Source organism: Euleptes europaea, chromosome 1 (assembly GCF_029931775.1).
Source record: "Euleptes europaea isolate rEulEur1 chromosome 1, rEulEur1.hap1, whole genome shotgun sequence".
NCBI lineage: Eukaryota > Metazoa > Chordata > Lepidosauria > Squamata > Sphaerodactylidae > Euleptes > Euleptes europaea.
Genome location: NC_079312.1, coordinates 90,072,782 through 90,096,918, shown reverse-complemented (window position 1 = coordinate 90,096,918; position 24,137 = coordinate 90,072,782). Strand labels below are relative to the sequence as shown.

At 43.6% G+C, this 24,137-nt stretch overlaps 2 protein-coding genes across 6 annotated transcripts in view; one reads left to right on the top strand and one right to left on the bottom strand.

Annotated features, from left to right (window-relative positions):
- The window catches only part of PKD2L2 (polycystin 2 like 2, transient receptor potential cation channel), a 45,412-nt gene extending 40,890 nt beyond the window's left edge, over positions 1-4,522 (top strand). Inside the window, exon 11 of the mRNA XM_056847696.1 lies at positions 4,405-4,522. Coding sequence (XP_056703674.1) covers positions 4,405-4,522 — 118 coding nt within the window. The remainder of the gene's footprint in view (positions 1-4,404) is intronic.
- A 5,942-nt stretch (positions 4,523-10,464) lies between these two features.
- The window catches only part of FAM13B (family with sequence similarity 13 member B), an 81,494-nt gene continuing 67,821 nt past the window's right edge, over positions 10,465-24,137 (bottom strand). For 3 of the 5 annotated variants that reach the window (XM_056867355.1, XM_056867356.1, XM_056867357.1), the window contains exons 16-24: positions 22,600-22,732; positions 22,229-22,310; positions 20,799-21,028; positions 20,162-20,245; positions 17,364-17,459; positions 17,046-17,129; positions 16,651-16,823; positions 16,189-16,290; positions 10,465-11,631 (exon numbers count right to left, since the gene is read on the bottom strand). In XM_056867355.1, the coding sequence (XP_056723333.1) occupies positions 11,508-11,631; positions 16,189-16,290; positions 16,651-16,823; positions 17,046-17,129; positions 17,364-17,459; positions 20,162-20,245; positions 20,799-21,028; positions 22,229-22,310; positions 22,600-22,732 (1,108 nt within the window). In that variant the 3' untranslated portion in view covers positions 10,465-11,507. The remainder of the gene's footprint in view (positions 11,632-16,188; positions 16,291-16,650; positions 16,824-17,045; positions 17,130-17,363; positions 17,460-20,161; positions 20,246-20,798; positions 21,029-22,228; positions 22,311-22,599; positions 22,733-24,137) is intronic. The other 2 variants (XM_056867358.1, XM_056867359.1) reach the window with 1 other exon arrangement.

The window sequence follows — 24,137 nt, the reverse complement described above, 5'->3', positions numbered from 1 at the left end:
GGGGGTCTTCATGCAACTCATCAATGAAATCCTACATGACCTTCTATATCGTGGGGTGGTGGTCTACTTAGATGACATTCTCATTTATTCGAAAACTATGGACGAGCATGTGACTCTGGTCAGGGAAGTTCTACAACGCCTGCGTAACCATCAACTGTTCGCTAAACTAGCTAAGTGTGAATTTCACCAAAGCAAACTCACGTTTTTGGGATACATCATCTCCCACCAAGGTCTTCGCATGGACCCCGCCAAAGTCCAAGCCGTCCTCGATTGGACTCCCCCCACCAACCGTAAGCAAGTACAGCAATTTCTGGGATTTGCAAACTTCTATCGGGGATTCATCCCTAACTTCGCCCAAGTGGCTCTACCCATTACGGACCTGCTGAAAACTAAAGGAAAAGTGAGCTCGGCTGCCTTGCCCTCCGCAAAAATCCTATGGACTGAGCAATGCCAAGCCGCCTTTCTGGCCCTCAAACGCCTCTTCACTTCGGAGCCGGTGCTACGGCACCCAGACCCAAATCAAATGTTCATTGTGCAAGTCGATGCTTCCGATGTAGCCATGGGAGGGGCTCTCCTCCAGCAAGGACCGGACGGTCTTCTTCACCCTTGCGCTTACTTTTCAAAAAAATTTGCGCACGCTCAATTAAACTGGCCCATCTGGGAGAAAGAGGCCTCTGCAGTTCATCATGCACTGACTTTATGGCGGCAATTCTTGGAAGGGTCTAAAGTACCCTTTGAAGTTTGGACCGATCACAAAAATCTAGCTGCCCTCACGGGGTCCCATAAGCTATCGGCGAAACAACAACGGTGGGCGGAGTTCTTTGCTCAGTTCCGTTTCACCCTGAAGCACGTCCCTGGGAAGCAGAACGTTCTCGCGGATGCCCTCTCCCGTTTACCACAATATCCGGTAAAACTCGAAAGACCCACCAACTCTCTGTTCACCCCTATGCAACGTGGGGCCCTACCTATGCTGGCTGTGCAAACCCGATCCCAGCATCAACACACCTTCCCTAACTCGCAAGCTCCGCCAGCCCAACCGGCTGCCCAGCCGCCACCGCAACAGACCGGAGTTCCCGCCCCTCCTACCCCTCCGACCGCTCAGCCGCCTGCAGTCTGCGCGCCGCCGCACGTAAGCACTAACCCTATAACTATTTCTCAGATCTCCAGGACCGACGGGGGGGCTCCCTCCAAACTCCCCATCTCCGAATCCTTTTTAACTGTCCTTCGGGACCAGTGCCTTTTAGAACGTTCCGCTCATACCCTACCTCCTGGTGTTTTGGAACAAGGGGGGTCCTGGTACAAAGACTCAAAATTGTATGTACCCAAAGCTCTCCGGAAGGACGTTTTACATTTAGCTCATGGAGCCAAAACAGCTGGGCACTTTGGGTTTCTGAAGACCCTTCACTTATTGCGCAGACAGTTCTGGTGGGGGGGAATGCGTTCCGACATTGACTCCTTCATCCGCAGCTGTCCCGTTTGTGCCGCTGCGAAACGATCGCAGGGCAAACCCCCGGGACTGCTACAACCTCTTGAAACGCCCAGCAGACCTTGGGAAGTGATTGCTATGGACTTCATGACTGATCTCCCTCTCAGTGGGGGTAAAACTGTGTTGTGGGTTGTTACTGATTTGTTTTCTAAGCAAATACATTTGATTCCATGTGCAGGGATCCCCTCTGCTCAGAAACTGGCCCGCCTCTTCGTGACGCATATATTTCGTTTACATTCGTTTCCGCGTAAAATAATTTGTGACCGCGGAAGTGGGTTCGTTTCTAAGTTTTGGAAAGCTTTCCTCAAGTTGGTGGGGGTGGAACAGGGATTGTCTAGTGCATACCATCCTCAAACGGATGGTCAAACTGAACGTGTCAATGCTGTACTTGAATGTTATTTGCATTGTTATGTTAACTACCACCAGGATAACTGGGTGGAACTGTTACCTTTAGCAGAATATGCCTACAATAATGCCATGCATCAATCCACAGGTTTTAGCCCGTTTTTTGCTGTGTATGGACAAGATTTCAGTCCCATCGTTCCTACAGATGATGTAGAGGGGGAGGGGAACCCCGACATTGCCTCCTGGGCACACGCCCTCCGTACCACTTGGCCCTGGCTCGTTAGCAACCTCGACCGGGCCAAACGTAAATACAAAGCGCAAGCTGACAAACATCGCTCCCCCGGGGGTGATCTGCAAGTGGGTGCTTTGGTTTACCTTTCCACCAAAAACCTCCGTTCCACCCAACCGTGCCATAAACTCAGCGCCAAATTCATTGGCCCTTTCCCCGTTACTCGGGTCATAAACCCTGTCACAGTGGAACTGGCTCTCCCCAAATCCTTGAGGCGTGTGCATCCTGTTTTCCACATAAGCCTCCTCAAACCCCATGTTGCTTCTCCACGGTGGCATCCGGACCCACCGCCTGCGCAACCCATCATGGTGGGGGGGGAAGAACACTTCGAAGTCTCCAAGATCCTTGACTCCCGTATTCACCATGGCACTCTCCAATATCTAGTTCGTTGGAAACATTTCCCCCCTGCCTATGACGAATGGGTGCGCGCACGGGATGTCTCCACCCCCGACCTCGTCGACGCCTTTCACATTGCTTACCCGGACAGGCCAGCCCCCTTGCGAACTGGGAGGGGGCCTTGAGGGGAGCAGAATGTCAGGCTGCTATCTCGGTTTCGTTATTGCCTCTGTCTCTGTGCTGTATTGTCTGCCCCCCAAGGTCGCATGCCTAAGCCTGGGAACTCAGCTCCTGGGAAACTGTATTCCTGCGTGTAATCTCCCGCCTTTCCTGCCTTATAATATCTCCCAGCTAGTGAGCCTTTCATAGCTGTCATTTTATTCGTTTGCACTGTATGCCTATTTGATCAGTAAAAGCCATCTGTTTGGACTCTATATGACTTTGTGGTGATTTCTGGTTCTGTGGGCCAAGGGCTGACAGGTGCACTGTTTGATCCATTGGGGAAACCCTTCTCCATGATGCCATAGTCATCATCTGGATCAGGCACTGTATATGCAGAAATTGAGAAACTCACATGTGACCCTGGCGACTGAATGAAGACCTCAGATCCAACCTGTGCAAGCTTTAGTGTGAAGATTGGCTCTGAGGATGTGGCTGGTTTTTTGTGGTTTTTTTTTAGTGTTTTAGGTTGAAATAAACCTGAAACTCAGATTTCAGCAGGGGCAGCAGTGATCCATAGGCCAGCCTCATGTCCACCAAAATAACCCATCTTTAAGAAGTGGAAAGGTCAATAGTAGAAGACCAGTAAAATAGTTCAAAAAGCCCAGATTAGGCTCTGTTCAAAACACATCTAAATGACTTCACTAGACTTGCTACGAGGCATAGGATTTGCCATAGGCTGCCATTATGCTTGTTACTCAGGCAATCATTTGGAGCCTTACATGCTCAGCCTGATCTGCTAATTTTTATGCAGTAAGAATATATATGTAAATGCTTTCCCTTCTTTTTTTAAAAACTGGGTGGGGGATAGAGCCACAGACTAATACTTCTCCTTACTCTTGGTGGGATGGGATGTGTGGGAGGGATTGGATCCAATTGGATTTATCCCTCCTTTCTAACCAATGTTTTAATTGTTGTTTTTAAGTCTTTTGTGCATTTTAATTATGAGTGTTTTGGGGAGGAGTTTGATTTTAATTGTTTTAAAATGTGATTTTATCATGTATGTTTTAAATTATCAGCCAACCCTGGTAAGAACAGAAAGGCAGGATACAAATTTTGTAAATAAAATATCTACTGGGCTGCCACCGAAGCACAGGAAGAATGCTATACCTTTAAGATAGTACACACTTAAATGTGACAGGGGAAGAAACGAGAGTAAATAAGAGGAGAGGATACACACATACTTGTCTGTCTAGCCCAGTTTTGTCTACTCTCCATGGTCTCAAGAAGAACATGGCAGGGTCAGGTCCTTCTGTCAGGTCCTTTAACTGGAGGTGCCAGGAATTCACTCTGGCATTTTGCATGCAAAGCAGATGCCATAATGCTAAGCTATGGCCCCGCCAAGGGTAAAAAGAAAAACTAAAAGAGGATGTGGGAACACTGATAGAAATGGAGAGGGAACGGAACAATACAAGTTTGGGGAAAGCAGAGATCCACAGGGAATTGATATTATATGGTACACTAACCACAATCTAAAGGTAAATGTGTAAAGTGACTCCTAGATGCAATGACAAAACAGCACAGATGGTTTCTGTAATGCTCAAGCAGCCTCATAAGAAGCTTGCTCAAAAGTAATGTACAAAATTGTACAAAGGAAAAAAGACCTTATATTGTTAGCCTAATTTTTGCACTGAAGCTCTGTCTTCTATCAAAAAAGACAAATAAAACCATGTAGATAAGCTGCATGCATTTCCATTATATTGGGTTATTTTTTTCCTTTCTCCTTTAGGCTTTCCAGAGATACAGCAGAACTGGAAAAAGAGTTGAAGAATGTGAATACTAAGCTTGACTTAATTATGAAAAATGTACCTGAAGACACAGGATCAGGAGATAAGAAACAGAAATAGCAAGAGGTGAGAGGAAGGGGCCAATATTACAGCTTGAACCTCAGAGGGACCCTGTTGCATCAGGTATAGATCTCCTTTCCATTACGGCTACATCAGCATTCTTTCAGCGGATGCTGCATCACATGAGGGTTTGTTTGGAGCACCATGAGGGATGCATTGGGCCAAAGGGAGGACCAGTAGCATAATGCCACAACATACTTCCCTAGTGATAAGCCATTCTTCTGACCCTTGCCCCACTAAAAACAAATGGTATATAACAGGACATTTTTGCAGCTCGGTCCAAATATTGGTGTGGCAGAGGCGTTCATCCCTGACCTGGATAGCCCAGGCTAGCCTTATCTCATTAGATCTCAGACGCTAAACAGGGTCGACCCTGCCAAGTATCTGGATGGGAGATTTCCAAGGAATACCAGTCGTGACGTGGAGGCAGGCAGTGGCAAACCCCCTCTGTTAATCTCTTGATCAGGGGTCAACATAAGTCAGATGTGACTTGACAGCCAAAGTAGATTGAGAAGACTGGATTGTTAGCCGTATTTTGCCTTAATTGTACTTCGCATACAGGAGCCCCTATGCTGAATAAACTAATCCCCCGAATCCACTCTCTGCACTTACACCGAAGCACATACTTCCATACTGGCTAACACCGCACATGGAAGTGTAAAGTGATAGAGAGAATGGTCTTTTTCATGGTGGGCATACTGTTAGTTTTAGTACTAGGAAGAAAGCCACTGTTTCGCTCATAATGTGAGAAAGCCACCACAATTTTTCTGTGCCATGGAGTAAATTTGAGAGGAGCCCAGAACAGCCTCCTTCTAATGCTTGCAGACCATTAAGCATATTTCTAGGTGGTTCATTCAAATAACTGGCACTTCAAACATCCCAGTTTTTCACTGGTCTAATTTTCACTCTCACACCCTCTCTCACACACATGCATTTAAGGAATAGTTTTTTACTGACAAAACAGAAAATTAATTCATACCCAAGACATGGGACTAGCAGAGATGGAAGACAGCCAAAGATTTAATTAAACGGAAGACCATATTAAACAAAAGAGGGAAGGCAAAGCTAGGTATCTGCAGGCACCAACTAACATTGGACTAAATGATTGTCCTGGAGAAATAAATCTAAGATAAAACATCAACTTTCAATTGCTACTTCTTCCTTTGGTTACCACAAGTTATCACAACTGTTTTTTCTCTCCCCACCTCTCCCTTGATATGACGTTCAGGGGAAGAGCAAGTTTAGAGCTAGGATGTTGAATGTTCAATAGCAACCAATCTGGCTGAGTTTGGGATGCTCAGTTTTGCTTTTTTTTCCCATCTGGAGTCTAGTCCAGCTTCTGCAGTTAATTTAAAGAGTACATTCTAAATATCTGAATAGCAGTGCAGATGTTCTTCATCAAAGGTACATGAATTGGGAAGCTGCCTGTGTGTTAGTTCCTTTCTGTGATAAACATGCCACCACCATGACATTAATGTACACCTTTGCACGATGTTGTCTCAGTGTCAGAATAAAACATGGTGGGTGATCTTAAGTCATCTCTTAGTACATTAAACCCCACTGTCAAGTATCCCAGACAGAGGGCTTAAACTGAAGACGCTGTGAGTGGCACAACTGTCTTGTGTATCTTACTGTACCAGAGCTTTGGCAGACTTGTTCATTGCAGCTAAACCTGCTTGATTTTGATGGAAGGACCAGCCATAACCAAGAAGTCTCAGATCCCCATCGGCTCTGTCTTACCCACTCTGTGAAAAGGAAAAGCTGAAATTTTGCTGTGGGGGTTCCATTAAACATAACCAGGAAAAGCTACTTGTACCCAGAGATGTATTTTTAATGTGGAATAGGGAAATGTATATATGTATTTGATGTTGGACGAACAAGGTTGCCTACTTATTACAGTGCTCATTGTCTGTATAGTCACACATGTGGGTACATGTGGACCATAAGTTCTAGAACGTTGACAAAAGAACACTGGACTCCCTTCTCCAGCTAAGACATTCTCACTTCTACTTATGAGCCACAGGATGGGCGGTTGAATTCCAAGGGGGTAGGGGGAGCTAAACATGTCTTTCAGTATGGGATCACATAGAAATCCTAGAAAACCAATCTCTTACAGGTAATGTCAAGATTACATGTAAGGCACAAATGCCGCTTCCTATAACTTACCTTGACAAACTTGTATCTAGTTTAATTTGGAAACTGTGGGCATGACAAGTTACATGAAGTATAAAAAGGAGCTACTAAACTAGTTGGTCTGCTGATTTAGTGTCTTAGTGGTAGTTTGCCTGGGTTTAATTTCTGAGCTGCCAGACGTGTTCCATCAGGTAAGAAGTTCTACAGAGGGCTAAGGGCAAAACTGTGCTACTAATTGTTTGGTTTTCTGTTCCTTTGGGCAGGAAAAAAGAGCAAATATTTCATTTCATGCTGGAAGCTGGCACCCCTTCAGATACGTAAAAAAAATACTGTGGAAGAATGGCTTACTAGTGAGATGTTATACTATACAATGTCACAGAAAAATAAATGTCTTTTAGTTTTGTACCTGATAATTTCTTAAAGTATTATGTATTAAAGGGACTGTTTGAAAGCAGTGAAAGACAGATGCCCCAATCCAGAAAAAGCAATGTGCCTATCAAGGCAGGTTTCCCTATGGGTTTTAGGAGTGAGTATAACTCAGAGGAACATCCAAATGAGAATGCAGACTCCCAAGCATAATCCCATTTATACAGAATAAATTTGAAATGACATCTAATTAAAGCTCTGGTGTTCCTACTACACAGGCGTCTAGACATGGGCTGCCTTCTCTGGGGCCTGAGAGGTAATTTCTGGAACGAATTCTTAAATTCATAGTCTTATTCCATTTAAAATTCCCTGCACTGTCTTTAAAACTCAGCAGGTTTGTAAGATAATCACCTATTAAGATAAAATTACAGCATTAAAATAGGACCAGTCTTATGTTGAGTCCCAACTGTCACTTCAGAAATAAAGGCCCTATACCGTCTCAAGAAATGGTCAGGCTTGATCTGTCACCTCCAGGCAAGGAAGTGCCATAGTTGTAATGCAGCCACTGAGAGTGTTTTTGCCTTAAGCAATATAATGCACACATGCTAGCAAGAGTGTGCTCTTAGTACCCTGATAATTTCAAAACCTCAAAATCTGGCCATGTCATTAAACAAAATCATGATGTACCAAGAACAGCTAAATTCTGTGGCTGGTATAAAATTAAGGAAGCTTACAAATATACTTTTTTGTGCAATTTATTCTGCTGGTTGTGAATCAGATTTATTAATACGGCAAAGCCATTAAAACTGCTGGTTGTGAAGATGATCTAGGAACTATGCAAGAAAGGTAGGCAGGCAGAGATCTTATGATGCAGCACTGTTATTGAGTGGGGCTGTGGTTCAGTGAGAAAGCGTCTGGTTTGCTTACAGAAAGTCCCAGTTGAATCCTCACCATCTCTAGTTGGATCCAAGTTGTAGGTAACATGAAAGATCTCAGCCTGGGAAGATGGAAAGCTGCTGCTCATGAGAGTAGACAAAGGGCATAATGCTAGATTTTATTCCAAGCAGCTGTGTCTACGTTTATGAAATGCAAAGGGAACCCTTGCTGCACTTCTATACACATACAGTGCATTCCTGAGGTGGGGGGCTGAAAATTCTCTGGAGGCGGTATGACCCTGTCGCCAGAGTAAGTGGCCTCTTATTGGAATAAGAGGCACTTACGCTGGCGGCAGGGGCAGTTCCGTCAGCACCTGGGCGCTGTGGAGCTGCATGCCGCTCCTGATGCTACTGTCTCTCCGGGACCTAGATTCCAGAAGAGATATGCAAAGCCGGCATTGTGGGGGGGGGGGTTCCAAAGCCCCTCCAGCCTGGGATCGCCCCCCCCCCCCCGCATTGCTGCACCAGTTTTTTTCTGGCGCTGCATTGCTGTTTTCTATGTGGGGGGAAAGCCCCATTTTCTTTATTTTCCTTTTTAAAAGGCTTTTTAAAGCCTTGCAGCAGCTGAGAAATATCTTTGAAGGCACCACAGTGGTGCCTCAGCTACTCTGTCCCTGGCCACCGCAAGGCTCAGGAATCAGTTGATAGTACAGTAACTGTTCTTTTAGGAGGCAATGTCATAAATGTTAGGGAAGAATGCATGATAAGCAAATGCTAGTTCCTGACTAATCTGGTGCCACTACTTGGGACTTTCTTTTCTAACCAGAACTGCATGTTAAAGGAAAATGGAATTAGGTTACAATTAGAAATCTTACTAACTATAGACCCCAGAGAGGTACTACTATATGCTCTCACCTCTGCAAGGATGGAATTTGCATGTCTACAGGAAACAGCTGGTGTTGCTTGGTGAATGACAATGATTCTTAAAGGCGTGGGAATTATTATCAATAGTCTAACAGCAATTCCAAATTCTAAGAATATGTTATATGTAAAAAAAACCTGACAATAACTAGCTGCATTTTAAAAAATCCTTAAGCTTTTAGAAAGAAATAACTATAACTGTGTATATTCTCTTCCTTAATTTGGTTTTAATTTGTGAACGAGATGTATTGTTTGCTATGTGTACAAATTCTGATTATGAATTGTCAACTTTTTAGTAAAAATTATTTTTAAAAAATATATATATATATTTTCAAAAAGGAATCTTTCAAAATGATGCTCTGTTAGGCTCTTGCCTAAATCCCCACAACAATATTGCTGTAAACACACATATATAATTGAATATGACAATAAAAGTTGCTTTTATTATAAAAATCTATACAGTGAAATGCCAGACATAGCAATCATTTATATCTGGTTTATTTATATATATTTATATATATATATATATATATCCACATATATAGTTTTTACTTATACCAAAGTAAAACTATGTTATATCACAAAATGCCTAAACCTACTATTTATTGCTCAATAAGAATGGTACACCACACACTCTTAGCATAACTGATGCCATGCTAGCTATGATACTGAACAGCCAAACACTGCATAACACACACAAAAGCAGCTGTTAATAATTCTGAATTTGAACCAGGTGGATCACTCACTTTATAAAAATATTGGAATCATATAGATTTAAGCATTATAAAGGAGGAATATATTATTTAAAACATTTAAATAGTGCATATTGACATTTTGCATGTGGTATATAAAACATTCATGTCCAACACTATACAGCACACATAAGTTTCAATGTTTGGATGCACCTGTGTCTGCAGACTGATAGAAAAGTAACTGAAGTGTACATTGCACAATGGAGCTGAATAAAAGCCACATATGATCTCCACTTTGAATTTCCAACCTCGCAATTTACTATGGTCCACTAACAAAAAAAACCTCTAATTCAGTAAAAAGGCAAAGCATCCGAATATAAACTCATTTTACGGCTCTCTTTCAGGTTCCAAAATTACATGCCTACAATCACACACACAAAAAAGCCTTTCTGTAGCAAACAGACAAGTCTGGAGTATCAAAACCCTACTTTAAAAAAATCTATCCCATGTCAGCACACAGACCTGATGAATTTACATGCCAGCCACTTCTTACTTTGCAAAAATTCATTTTTGGTCTTTCAGAAAGCAGTGAGAAAAAAAATGGTTGTGCTGACATCAACTGATCATAAATACATGCAGCAAATAGGGACATGCCAAAACATGGCCATAATCAACTAAAAAAAAAACCCAAAGAGCACCGATTTAAACACTAAGGGCTCAATCAAGTCCTATCACAGTACCTAATGTCATAATACAGATGAGACTCGCTCCGCCCCCAAGCAGCATAAGCCCATGGTATTCATCTGCTCATGCTGCTTGTAAGGGCCTGAAACAGAGCCGGTACAGACACTGCAGGGGGGAGGGGATGAAAAGAGAGCTCTCTTTTTCCTTAACTGGAATCCCTCCGTGTGTAGGTGCTATGCCCACAGCAGCACTGTAATGAGCTCTTAGGATTTTGCCATATTTGAAAAGAAAAACATTAAAGGCTGTTGTGTCATCAACATTAGACAAGGTAAACATTACCAAAAAATGTTTCAGTTCTGAAGCTGTATCATGCAAGAATCATATGATACCTGCTTAATACCAAAGGTTAAATCACTTTGCTTTCCATTTCTCGAACAGTGACATAGCAGAAAGGCTCCCTTCAAAGCTGACTCCATCTTAAGACCATCACGTTAACTATATTGGTTGTAGCCCTTGATAAAATACACTTATTTCAGATACAGCAGAGTTAGATAATTAACACAGGCCTGCTGAAGCTGTACAGCACCATCACATTCTCCCCATCAAGGATACGATGCAGGATCCAATTCAGACCACACGCTAGGTCACCATTAGCTGATTAACTGATACGTTAACAGTTATGCAAGTCTTGTAGGCAATATGTGATATAAATATTCAGTTTTCCAAGTTTTTAAAATACAACAAGCAAGGTCACTTTCTGGTTTGTCCATTGTAATCTGAAATTGAAGAGCAAATGGGAGTTTTAAGTTGCAATTTCCACAGGCCATAAACCATTCTATTACATGACAGATGTCATTTGAAACCAAACAACGTTATTCCATGGCTATCCTCTGAAAGGCATCTCAGTTCAGTTTTGGTGCCCAAGAACACAGTCGTGTTCTTAATTTGCTGCCATTGTTCCCCATAAGAAAAAGGCAATTGAGTAGTTTCTGTGTTACACTAAGAAATGCAGACAAAACGAAGATAGCAGGTCCAGAGTTTTTGAACGGTTATTGTTCTACAGTCTTTTGGGAACAAGATTCACATGTAATAATAAAAAAAGAGAAGAAAACTGTGTTTGCTAAAGTTGGACTGTCTCGAATTGGTAAGATTTTCATTAGCTCTCTAGATAGGACCTACTTGCCTTTCAAATGTGGCACCATAATGAAGTGTACAAAAACGGCATTCTTTCAACTGCACAAGACAAAGCAAACACCTAACAAGTACTATGACAGCATATGAAAACAACCTTTCAGTGTTATGAAGAAACATAACTTATATTGACTTTGAAGAATCTTGTTTGCTGATGAGAACTTCAAGAAGCCGAAGTTTGGCCTTAACTTTCTTGTACTCTCTGTACTCATCAAGCATGGGAGCCCGATCTTCTTTCTGAACATTCCTGCAAAAAAGATGACGCTTAATATTAAGAAAATTCTGACCAATTTAAACTGGTTCAAACAAATTCCGAATACAACTAGGGCAGCGGTTTTTCATGCTGTGTCAGTGATCACATAAGGTGGTGCAGTCTACACCAGATCCTATCTTTCAATCATTTTTGTTCATCTTTCTCAGCTTAATACAAAAACATGAAATTCAAGTTCCACAACAGTAGCCGTATTACTTTAGTCCAGGGGTGGGGAACCTTTTTCCTGCCAAGGGCTATCTGCATATTTATAACATCAATCGGGGGCCATACCGGACATTGATCTCCCCGGGGGGGGGGGCTGGGTTGCCAAGTTCCTCTTCGCCATGATTGGGAGGTTTTTTGGGTGGTGCCTGAGGAGGACGGGGTTTGGGGAGGGACTTTAGTGCCATGGAGTCCAATTGCCAAAGTGGCCATTTTATCCAGGGGAACTGATCTCTGTTGGCTGGAGATCACTTGTAATAGCAGATCTCCAGCTAGTACCTGGAGATTGGCAACCCTAGTTCCTTACTCTACATATCAAGACAAATGGAAAGGTGTTTGGAGGGTGGCTTGTGGGCAGTTCAAAGGTGGAATAGGACTGCACGCTCCTCCACCTGAGGGTGCTGGAGAAGCCACCGGAAAGAGGGAAAGAAGGGAAAGAGGGAGAGAAAGAAATGGAGCAAGTGAGAAAAAGAAAGAAAAGTAGGGAAAGAAAAGGACGGAGGGAGACAGAAAGAGGTTGGGAGGGGACAGCTGTCAGCGGGGCAGGACGCCGAGCCTCCGCGGGAAGGGTCTCCCGGCGCCCTTGCGCTGCGGGCTGTTTTGCGCACTCGCCCCCCCACTTCTCTGCTGAGGGGGGGGAGGAGGCGGGGGGCCTTGTGTGTGGCTGGAAAAGCGGGAAGGCTTTTTCTGTCTCTGGCCACTGATGCATGGGAGGTTTTGCCTTGGATTTGCCGTTCTCCAGATGCACATTTCCCCCCCTCCAAATTCTCAAAACTCTGCATGGGGGCTTATTTTTGAGTTTTGAGAATTTGGGGGGGGGGAATGTGCATCTGGAGAGCGGCAAATCCAAGGCAAAACCTCCCGTGCATCAGTGGCCAGAGACAGAAAAAGCCTTCCCGCTTTTTCCAAACACACACAGCCCCTCGCGTCCTCTCCCCCTCATCAGAGAAGTGGGGGGGCGTGCGCAAAACAGCCCGCAGCGCACGGGGCGCCGGGAGACCCTTCCCTTCCCGCGGAGGCTCGGCGTCCTGCCCCGCTGACAGCTGCCCCCTCCCAGCCGGGCCCACCGCCAGCGAGGGAGGGGGAGGGGGGAGGGAGGTGCCCGAGCCTTTGCCTGCCCGATTTCCTGCCCCGCGGCTTGACAGCCCGACCGCCGCACCCTTCCCCTGTGGGCCGGGCTGGGCCCCACCGCCTCCCATGTGCCTGGAGCGAACAGCAGGAGGAGGATCCCCCGCCTGGCTGGGCCCCACCGCCACCTGCGACGGTTGGGCTGGCGAGCCGCAGGGCAGGAAGTCAGGCGGGCGGAGGCTCGGGCACCTCCCGCCCGCCCCCCCCTCACTGGCGGTGGGCCCGGCTGGGAGGGGGCAGCTTCAGGCTTGTGAGAGGTGAGCGGGGTGGGGCAGAGCCTCCTTCGCGCCCACCCGTTAGCCACGCCCCTCTGCTCGCACAGGCCCAGATGGCGCCGGAGAAGCCGCCGGCCATGCCGAGTGTGGGCACTTGGCTTCTGTTCCCCACTCGCCCGGCCATCTGCGCCCGCTCCAGCGGCGGCAATGGCGGCGGCTTCTGCAGGAGAGTCCGCGGGCCGCCGCCAATGATGTCGCGGGCCGGATCCGGCCTGCGGGCCGGATGTTCCCCACCCCTGCTTTAGTCTGTTTAAGCCAATGCAGTGAAGTGTCTAATACCATCTTAACAAATTTACTGCAGCATCAGTTCTCATAAAGTGGGCTCTGGATCATGAAAGTTTATACCGTAATAAATTTGTTAGTCTTTAAGACGTGACACAAGACTGTTTTATCTCATTAAAGTACTGACTGTCCCTTTCTCTGGCTATTTGGAAGTGCATCACAGAGAATAAACCAAGAGTCGGCCAAGAGAGGAAACTGAAAATAAAACTACACTGGAAGCTCTGGGTACGGCATTCTTAGTAGTCAATTTTTCTGCCAGAATGATAAGAACATGAAACCTGCCTTGCAGTATTTTCAACAGTGGCCAGAAAGGTGCTTCTGGAAGTTCACAATTATGTCATAAAAGCAGTGAACGTCTCATTTGTCCTCAGCAGTTAGTAAGAGGTAGTCACTGAACACAAATGTTCCATTTAGTTATCTGATAGTCTTTTTCTTCCATGAAGTTAGCTAATTTAAAATAGATCTGCCTCTCCAGCCCTGCTCTCTGTGCCCCCAGCTTCAGAGATGAGGCAGGCGGTGACTAGAGATGGGGCATTTTCTGTGGAGCTCCTCACCTTTGGAACACCCTTCCCCTTGAGGCTTGCCTGGCACCTACTTTATTTTCTTATAGGCACCAGGCCAAAGCACTTCTTTTTACCCAGACTTTCAAGCATTTAAAAACCAGATACATCAATACAATCAAATAGGCAATCTTAAGGGCCATATCTAAATGAAAACTGCTATAGAAAAATGTTCATTCTCCCTTATCCCAAACTACAAATTGGTTCCATTGGTTAAGCCCCTTCCCTGAATATATGATCAGGATTGTTATGAGGTAACAACATTCATCACAGGAAAGGTAGCACATGAACGAGGTAGAAAAGTACCATTCTATGCTTAAACATGGGGCTTCCATGAAAGTTTATGAAGCTGTTGTTGATAGAACAACTACTGGTGCTTGCTTCCACAATATTTGTTTAGTCTGGAATGAACTTCATTCCCTCAGTTTTCCGGAGAATGAGATGACACTGTTGCCAATGCTTGGTATTCTATGTTTTTCCTGCTGCCTTCACACCATTTTTCATACCTGATTTGGGTGTGTGTGTGTTTTTTTAAGCACAGCTGTAGCACCAGCTTTTCGAGTTTAATGGGAAAAGCACTACAGAGGTCTCTTGGAGCTACTGTCCTTTCAAGTTTCGTTCTTTTATCTTACAGCTGCATCCCCACTTATTTCCTATTCAGCCACTTTAATTATAAATTCTTTGGGGGGACTTAAAGCACAGTTCTCTTTTCAATCAAAGAGATAGATTATTTTCTTTATTTCCTTTATCATAATTGTGTAATAATAAAATTATGATGTGGCCGCAGAGAATATTTTTTTCTAGAGTATTTTTCAGGACTACTTATTAGAAGCCTAAGTTTCATCTTAATGTGGAAGATGATCACCCACAAAAGTTGCACTGTTCAGTGTGTGTGTGTGGGGGGGAGGATTATAGTTATTTGCCACAGAGATTCTATGATTAAAGTTATTTCTCTCTCCCTCTCCAACAATTTTGACATCTTATGGCACATGCATTAAATTTCTGGTTGGGCAAGCATCATGCACTATTAAGTCACCATCCACATTGCAGCCTCTTACATAGAAATACATTTTTGCATGGAGAGGACCTTCTGTACCTCGGAGTCCAGTAAGAATTTCCCACTGGGTTTTAATGTTTGTTACATTTTATCAGTTCTGTTGAACTTTGTTGGCCATTTTATATCTAAAAATAGAAGTTCAGCGGCACCTTAAAAACTAACAACATGTAATACAATAGGAGTTCACTTCTTCAGATAGCTGAAAGAAACTCATACTGAGAATCCTACTTAAGGGGAAGATTTACAAAGTGGGGAAGGGGGGGCGTTAAGGCAGAGAGTGAATTCCACCACAAATCTTTCAAGTATAGATTTTGTGTGGGGGGAAATAAGGGATAGTAAGATTAGGTGTGAATCCCATCACAAATCTCCAAAGTGCGAACCATGTGTGTCTGAAGCAGAATTAGCAGTCACAAGTATTTATTTTATTTTGCTGCAATAGATTAGCATGGCTACCCCTCTGTAATATTTTATAAACAATTTTTAATTATTTTTTAAGTCTGTGTCTCAACAAATGTTTCCAATGTGGCATATGTTATAGAATGACTAATATCAACCACATAAAAGCCATTAAACAATACAGCAACAACTAGCAATATTAAAATGTGATTGCTTTTGCGCTAAAAGAAAGTGGGAGAGAATCAGAAGTTCACTTCTGGCAAAGGCCAGGAAGAACAGAACAGCTTTTACCTGATTTCTAAAGCGCATGAAAGAAAGCATTATGGAAGCAGAAACAAAAAGAAAGCTCCTTAAACAAGATGCTACAACATGCCCCTGACAGCACACCCAACCTTCTTTCAGAAAGTGAGGGGAGAGCAGTGACCAGAGTCACACTTCAGGTATCCTGTGATCCCAAACCTTACAGGGCATTAGAGATATACTCACTGGCAGCTAAGTGAAATTCCCTGCTATTTTCAAAGGCAGACACATATAAAAGCACATTGCAGTAGTCTAATTGTGTTTTTTTAAATCTCATTGTTTCCATTAGCAACAATAATCCAGTCTCACAATGCCTAAATGTTAAACTAACCTTCCATTTTGCTGATAAAATCCCTCTTCAAATTCCCGTAGTGTTTTGCGCAATTTCTTTTTCTCAGCTCTGGCTTTCCAAAGTTGTTCCAATAATTCAGGCCTAAAAATGCATTGTAAAAAAGTACATCAAATCATCAACATCATGACAGATATTCCATCCTCTACAAAAGCCATTAGTTAGATGACAAGCAACTTTTGAAAAGAAGTTGCTTCATATCTTAACAGTCATCACAGTGGAAAAAGTGCTGAACCATTCCCTTGTCAGTGAGACAGAAAACAGCTAAAAAAGTAAAGCAATTTATCTGAATTGCTAAATCAGAATGTCATTTCAGATAAAAATCCTCCTTTCACTGCTCCAGCCTGCTCCCATAAACAACCACAAATCTTTGTTGAAAAAAATATAAGGCAGTTATTTTGATCATGAAATTACACCTGCTGCTTTGTGCCCAAATTTGCTTACATGGAAGCTGCACGGGTACTAGACAGGCGAAGCTCTCGAGTCAATTTCTCTTGACTTTCTTCAACATCAGATTCTGAGTTTTCAACTGGGCTAGTATTAACAGACTGCATCTGGGCACTAGATTTCAGGAGATCAGTCAGTTCTGATGACAGATCACCATCTTCTTCCTCTTCCTGCAAGATATTGGAAAAGGAGTTAACACTAAGTGTTATGCATTTTATCATATAGCCAGAGTCGCAGTATGCACAGCAGTTCTGCATATGCATTAGAGTTAAGATTTTGCTGCTATTTGGGAACAGTAGAGCATTAATTAATGTGAAACCTGCTGTAGTGAAACTCAAACACTCATGAATTATTGGATTAGGACCACTGCCTTCTACAAATACAAAGAATACCTTAATTTCTTCAAAAAAGTGGGCTGTTTCTCCTTCTATGATAGGTTGTAACATTTGGCTGCGTCTCTTGGTTGATGGTGATCCCTACAATATAAATACTTAACTCAGTCATCAATTATCCAAAACCAGGGCACCATGAAACACTGGATTAAGAAATAAAAATGCCACTACCCCTAGCCTTGCTGCTTGTATCTTGAGCATACAGGCTAGTTGCAAATGTCTCCAGAAGAGTAACACAGGGCAGGACACGTTATCTTTTTTGCTAACTTAACACCGAGTATTTGGCAAACATATGAAACACAGGCTCTCTCTACTCACAAGGATGGGAGTAATGCTTGCTCGAGTCAACATTTGTTTCACAAGCCTGTATCTGTCATAGAGGGGTTTAACAGCATGCCTTTCTTCTCTGGAAACCTGAATGAAGAAAAGATACTCAACATGTCACTGTAGATAGAATGAAGTTTGAGAATGGATTCAGTGCCCATAAGATGGTTCTTCCCACTTTTTTTTGAGTAAACTGTCTCGCTGTTGGCATTGTAACTCACAGGATGCATCGCTTAAACATATGCTTTGGGTGTGTCCAGTAATCAGTTTTTCTGAACCAATTCTGTATTCAAAAGTTCATTAATTTTTGAGGATGCTTATGTACTTTTAAACTATCTGCTCATCTCTTGAAGGCTAACTGATGGTCAATGAACATGGACCCTCTATACCAGGGGTGTCAAACTCATTTGTGAGGAGGGCCGGATATAACATAAATGTCAATTGGTCGGGCCGACTATGTGTACCAAATAAATAAATACCATAAAATGCCTGTGTCTTCTATAAAATTAAGATCTCTAGTCCCTCGCATTAATTATTATTTTTTTACATTTTAAACGGGGTGGGGGAGTTGGCTGCCTTGGCTGGTGAGCCAACAGCTGACTTGCCAGCCCAGATCTGGACTGGGGAGGGTGGCTGCCTTGGCTGGCGAGCCTGCAGCAGGCTCACCAGCCCAGATCTGGAAGGGGAGGGCTGCCTTGGCTGGCGAGCTTGCAGTCCTGCCCCAGTCCAGAAAGACAAGGAGAAAGAGAGTGTGATAGAAAGAGAGGCAGAAAGAGACAGAAAGAGTGAAACAGATAAGAAAGGGACGGGGTGGCAGGGTGGGTGGGCAAGGCCCGAGTGGTCTTGCTGTGCCCAGAAAGAGACAGGGGTGGCTGAGTGGGCACACGAGGCTGCTGAGGCCTCGCTGCACACGGGAAAATGGGGCAGGGCGGGGGTGGGTGGGCGTGCCAGGCCACTCGCGCCTTGCTGCGACCAGGAAAGATGGGGTGGGGGTGGGTGGGCATGCTGGGCCTCGCTGCGCCCCGGAAAGACAGGGCAAGGTGGGTGGGTGCACCGGACCGCTCGGGCCTCGCTGCACCCGGAAAGGATTGGAGGAGGTCGCTGGCTGGGCGAGCAAGGCCGCCGCGGCCCTAGGAAACCCATAAAGGGAGGGGGAGTGGGGGCTGGCTGCCTCGGCTCACGGGCTAGAGAAAAGCCCTCCAGGGGCCGGATCCGGCCCATAGGCCGCATGTTTGACACCCCTGCTCAATACCCTTAACTGCAGCTAAAATACTTGTATTACAACATTGGAGAGATAAATGCCCACCTCCTGTAAATCAATGGATTGAGAACCTTACAAATATATCAGTATTTGAACACATGGCATACAGACAGCAATTCTGTATGGACTTATTTCTAGATATTTGGAAATCTTTTATAATAACTTATGTACAGAGCTGCACCACTGACACATTTTTGTTCCTACTCTTTATTTATGGTTCCCCCTTTTTTTCTTTTTTTTATTAGTCACTGGACCCCCCACCCCCCGGTTTTTTCTGTTTTTTGAAAGAAAAAAGATGGTTCTTCCCACTCACTTTTAATTATGTGTTCCAACACAGAATCAAGTGAGAAAGCCAGCTCCTATTAGGAGGTATTTAACATATAATAGTGGATGAGAGTTGGAAGATTAAGATGGCAACTGGAGGAAACATATTGAGATAAACTCAGTGCTTTAGTAACCTTAGCCATTGGCTTGTCCTGCAAAGCCAAAGAAAATAATCTATTTTGGGGGACCTTATCTCTTGTTTCCTGAGATACAGACAGCTCACCTTTCTCTTTTGGCTTTGTGGATTCATCTGAGGAACTGTTTCATTGAATCTGCCCATCTGGTCCCTTCTGCTAAGTTTTAAACGACAGGCAAATATATTTTTGTTTTCCCAGGCCTTTGACAATCTGTAACAGGGCCCGTCCCCCTGCCACCCCTTCATTCTCCTATCCAGCATAAGATTGAGTTTTAATTTTTGTTGCTGTGGTTTTGAAGTGCTGTTTTAATTTTAACTTGGGTTTAACGAACTTGCTATTGTACTTTTGTGTTCGACTGTATTGCCCAAAGTTATCTTCTGCACATAGAAAAACACATCTGTGGGCAGAGGGGATTGTGTGATTTCTGCTTGTTCCCCCACCCACTGCAGATCACCTCTCCATCACCCATCACACCCCATCTTATCCCCAAGGGTCCCACAATCCCCTGGCATTTTGCGAATAGGATGCGCTGAAGAGAGGAGGAGAAGGGAAAGATCTGTTCTATGAGCTTTGCTCCACTTGTAAACCGTTGGATCCAACACTGTGCTATGTATGGCATAGAAATGATTTAAATAAATAAATAAATAATCTTGGCATGCATTCTGTTTACCTAACTGACAGTCGGGAAATTTGGAATTGTTGGGGCAATGTAATATATAATATCAGAAGAAGTCAAACTAAGACAGAATCAAAATATAATAAACCATTCTTTGAATGCTGAAATACATATTTATTAAATAACAGTCTCAGAATTTTAAGGTTAATTTTGAGGGAAAACTCAGCTTAAATCATTTGAATTCTGTGATTAAGCAAGCTCCATGTGACAACTATTTTGCAGCTCATTCTCTGAGTACGAGCAATGTAACATGATTTCTGACACCATGCTTTTTAGGAATCTGTAGGGATCTGTAGGAAAACCACTGAGGACAGATCTTCAGTGATCTTGCATTATCATGTCAACTTCACTGCAGACAACTGCAGGTACAAGAAAAAGAGATCTGAAATGTTACCGGTCGCCCATGCTGGCTTTCATAGTACAGGAGACTTTTTTGGAGTGAAGTTTTTTCTTCCGCCAGATTGTCCTTTGTCATTGTCTGCAGTGGGGGGAAAATACAAGCATCTAAACCTGAGTCAATTTTCTATTGCATGCTTGAATGGTAGTAAAAGATTAAAGGGGTTATACTGAATAACGTCTAAACATTAGCCTTTTTAAAAAAAAGGTTCCAAAAGAAACAACTGTTTTCTACTCAAGCCTTCCTCCTTCACTATCAGTAAATGTTTCATATGCCTTAAAACTGAACGGCAACTCTCTTACATACAAACTGCATGTATGCGTCTCAACTCTAGATTAGGGTGATAATCTGTAAAATTGGTTCTTTTAGGTTCGCCTGCCACAGTTGCTGGCGAAACGTCAGGAAAGAAAATTCCAAGACCACGGTTACACAGCCCGGATAACCTACAAGAACCAATGAACTCTGACCGTGAAAGCCTTCGACAATAATCTGTAAAATGTTTGCATGAAAAAAGTACAAATGATATCACTATAAGTGACCGCATGACATAACAACTTTAGAAGTGTCAAAATACAGTAAGCCTGAGATGAACATCTGCATTTTCAGATGCAGCAGTACAGACAAACATACATACTTTTATATCATCTGGTAGGCATCTTTCAATTCGTTTTTCCTTCAGTCTTTTTAAAATGAGCTCAACTGTGGCCTCCTTGGTAGGTTTCTTCTCTTTCTGAGCAACCTGCTGATTATCTTCGTTTTCTTCATCTTCATGGTCCAGAGAGGAGCCAAAGCTTTTTGGAAGTGTGTTGCTTCGTGGCCGTGACTGAGGTATGAATTCTCCATCTGAGCTTTTGTGCTTTGCATCTGTTGCCCCCCAAAAAAATCACCCACCCTCAAGTCAATTGGTTTAGAAGAAGAGTTGGTTTTTATATGCCAACTTTCCCTACCACTTAAGGAAAAATCAAACCAGTTTACAATCACCTTCCCTTCCCCTCCCCACAACGGACAACCTGTGAGGTAGGTGGGGCTGAGAGAGCTGTGACTAGCCCAAGGTCACCCAGCTGGCTTCATGAGTAGGAGTGTGGAAACCAACTCGGTTCACCAGATTAGCGTCCACCACTTATGTGGTTACAATTATTCTTGTTAAATCATCTAAGACAAAACAAGTGATGAGAATTCTCATCATGGTCAGAATGATTAGACCCAGAATATATGTTGTTTAACAGGATAAATCATGACCACAGACTTACTGGAGGCTGCCTTTGCGGCTGCATAGAACTGTAGCAGCTGGGCGAGTGTGATGGCCCAGCTGCTTCCGTTTTGCCTGCATGCTGGCCGGGGCTGGCCTGGTCCTCCACCCTGCAGCAGCCTATCACAGCTCCACGGGGGTGGGGTGGGCCTCCTGAGGGCAGGGTGGAGCATGACACAAACGTGGTTGCGTCATGTCCACCCCTCCTGGATTCAAGTCCCTGCCGTCCAGCCCTCGGCCTCGGTGTGTGGGCGCAGTGGACCCACCCTCCCTTCCCATGTTCATTGCTTTATGTTATGCTTTATTTGTCACAGCTTTAGGCAGTTTTTGGCATTGGGCCAGATCCACTGTGGGGAGGCTATGCCTGCGTGCCTGCCTCCCCCTTTTGGGGATCCCCATATGGGGTCTTGGGGCCGAGTCCTACTGAGGATGCCCAGCTCAGGGCTGTTACATGGTGCCACTCCCAGGTGGCAAGGGTACCACTTACAGGTCTGGGCCCAAGTGAAACCACTGGCTTGCCACTCCCGGTTTCCCCCAACTCTTGGGTTGGGGATGTGTTTCATTTGACAGAGTGGTCGCCCAATGCCTGGATTCATGCTCTATGCCTCACCGATGCTCCATCTGCTATAATCAATAAAGCTGTAGCCTTTTTCAATTCACTTCTTCTGTTCTCTACCCTTATTTCTGCCACAATGCTGCACCTGCCCTTAGCACAGCAAATATTAACCACTCATTAGAAGACAAATTAAGATTCAGGTATTCTACACACTCCAGTGAAGGTCACGGAAACATACATATATTTTAGCCTCTCTTACCTTTTATTTGCTTTTTCAATTTGGTAAGCTCTGTCATCCACTTTAAAACCTTTGGATTTGCTGCGATATCAGTATATGAGGGCTGCAAAGAGGTATGCATAATGTTAGTACGTCAAAAAATCAGAAATCCTACAAAACCCCACAGGGTTGTTGTGAAAATAAAATGGAATAATGAACATTATTCTTTGCCCCTTTTGGGAAAAGTGGATATAAATGTGGCAACAATGGAACATTACACATCTCCCTGTTACATCTAAGTAAATACTAATTCCTATCCAAGGGGGCAGATGAAGAAGCCATTTTCTTCAAATAAGATAAAGTATTTTGGGTGAGGTAGCTGGTTAACAGTGTGAGGTAAAGAGCAAGCTTACCTTAAAGTTTTTGTCTTTTTCAAACTGTTCCTCAAATTGCCTGATTTTTTTCTGCAACTTTTTCACTAGCTGATAAGGAGTCTTGTCTTCCCTTCTGTCATCCTTAGAGCTACTAAATGACGCTCTTCGAGTTCTGAATTTTACAAAAGGGGAAAACACTTAGATACTGTGTTCATGTGCTGTTCCAAAAAAAGAGCAAGCATACATTTACACTGTAAAACCCATGCAGCGATCAGAATAAAATTCTCACCTGTTAACTTCTCCTCTCATACAACATTGTCACTAATCCTCACTATAAAGTTGTATTTTGCTCAGATGAGAACATGGCAGGTGAAAAAGCTGTCAGTCAAGTGCTTGAGTCACTGATAAGAGCCACACCCCTTCCTCTTGCCACAAGGTGATAGATTTCTTCCAAAAGCTGTAAACCACAACACCTAAAAAACTATTAAACCATCACAAGCCCTTCACTATGAAAAAAATCACAGCTCCATCTCACTACAATTTGAAAAGGTACCTGTCTGGTAAAAGCAACAAAACAAAATGATGCATTCTCTCTCTTTGACACGTTCCTTTTTAAAATCACAAACATCATATATAATGCAATGATAAAAGAATGGAAATAATGGAGGTTTCTTATCCATGCATTCTGTTCCCTCCCTCCTTGCAGTGACATCATTTGCACCAGACAACTCCCTCCCATATAAGATACTAACCATCTATAGTAAGACCACAGAGAGCTTCTCTAAGATTTGATGCTTATGCTAGTTGAAAGCAAACACTAAAAACTGCACTCATAATAAACCATGGTTTGTGCAACAAGGTCGCATTGACCTACTGGATATAAGTAACTAATCCTGGTCTGTGAATAAAAGGGCAGTTTGTCTACTTCATCCCTCCTCCCAGCAGGAACAACATCCACTCTCTACCGTTGTCTGTGTCCAACCCCACACATGTGGCAGTACAACTGGACAGAGTATGTTTTGCAAACGCAGATACCACAACGAACCACAATCAATACAGCCTGCAGTTTACAAGCCCTAGTTTGAAATCCCAGTTAGATACCCAGTTTGTTTGGCCTTCTGATGTTAAATATCACAACTAACCAAGGGTTGGTCAAACTCCAGGCCATGTCTAACTACTGTATTCTAGTCTTGCTATGTTCATTTCTCTGGATCGCTACACTTCAAAAGCAACAAATGGCCCCAAATTTAAGGGATTCCCCATAAACACAGGCTGGCAACAAAATCCTATTAAAAATGTTGATAATCTTAGAGCCAACAAAATATGCATCCACACATATTTTTGTTCCTGGCTATCCTGAAAATGGAGTTATTTTATCTTTAAAATATGTCATCATTGCTACAGCCTCTCCTCCTGATGAGGCCCTTCTCTCTCTAATGGCACTTATTTACACCGTATTGCCTGCCTGGTGCATTTTTACTCAGTGATTAGGAATGCTTTAAAAGACGCAATGTTCTGTACAAAAAAAAAACCAGTCCAGTATGTTTTTGGTTCATCTGCCCACAGAAATATAGTTC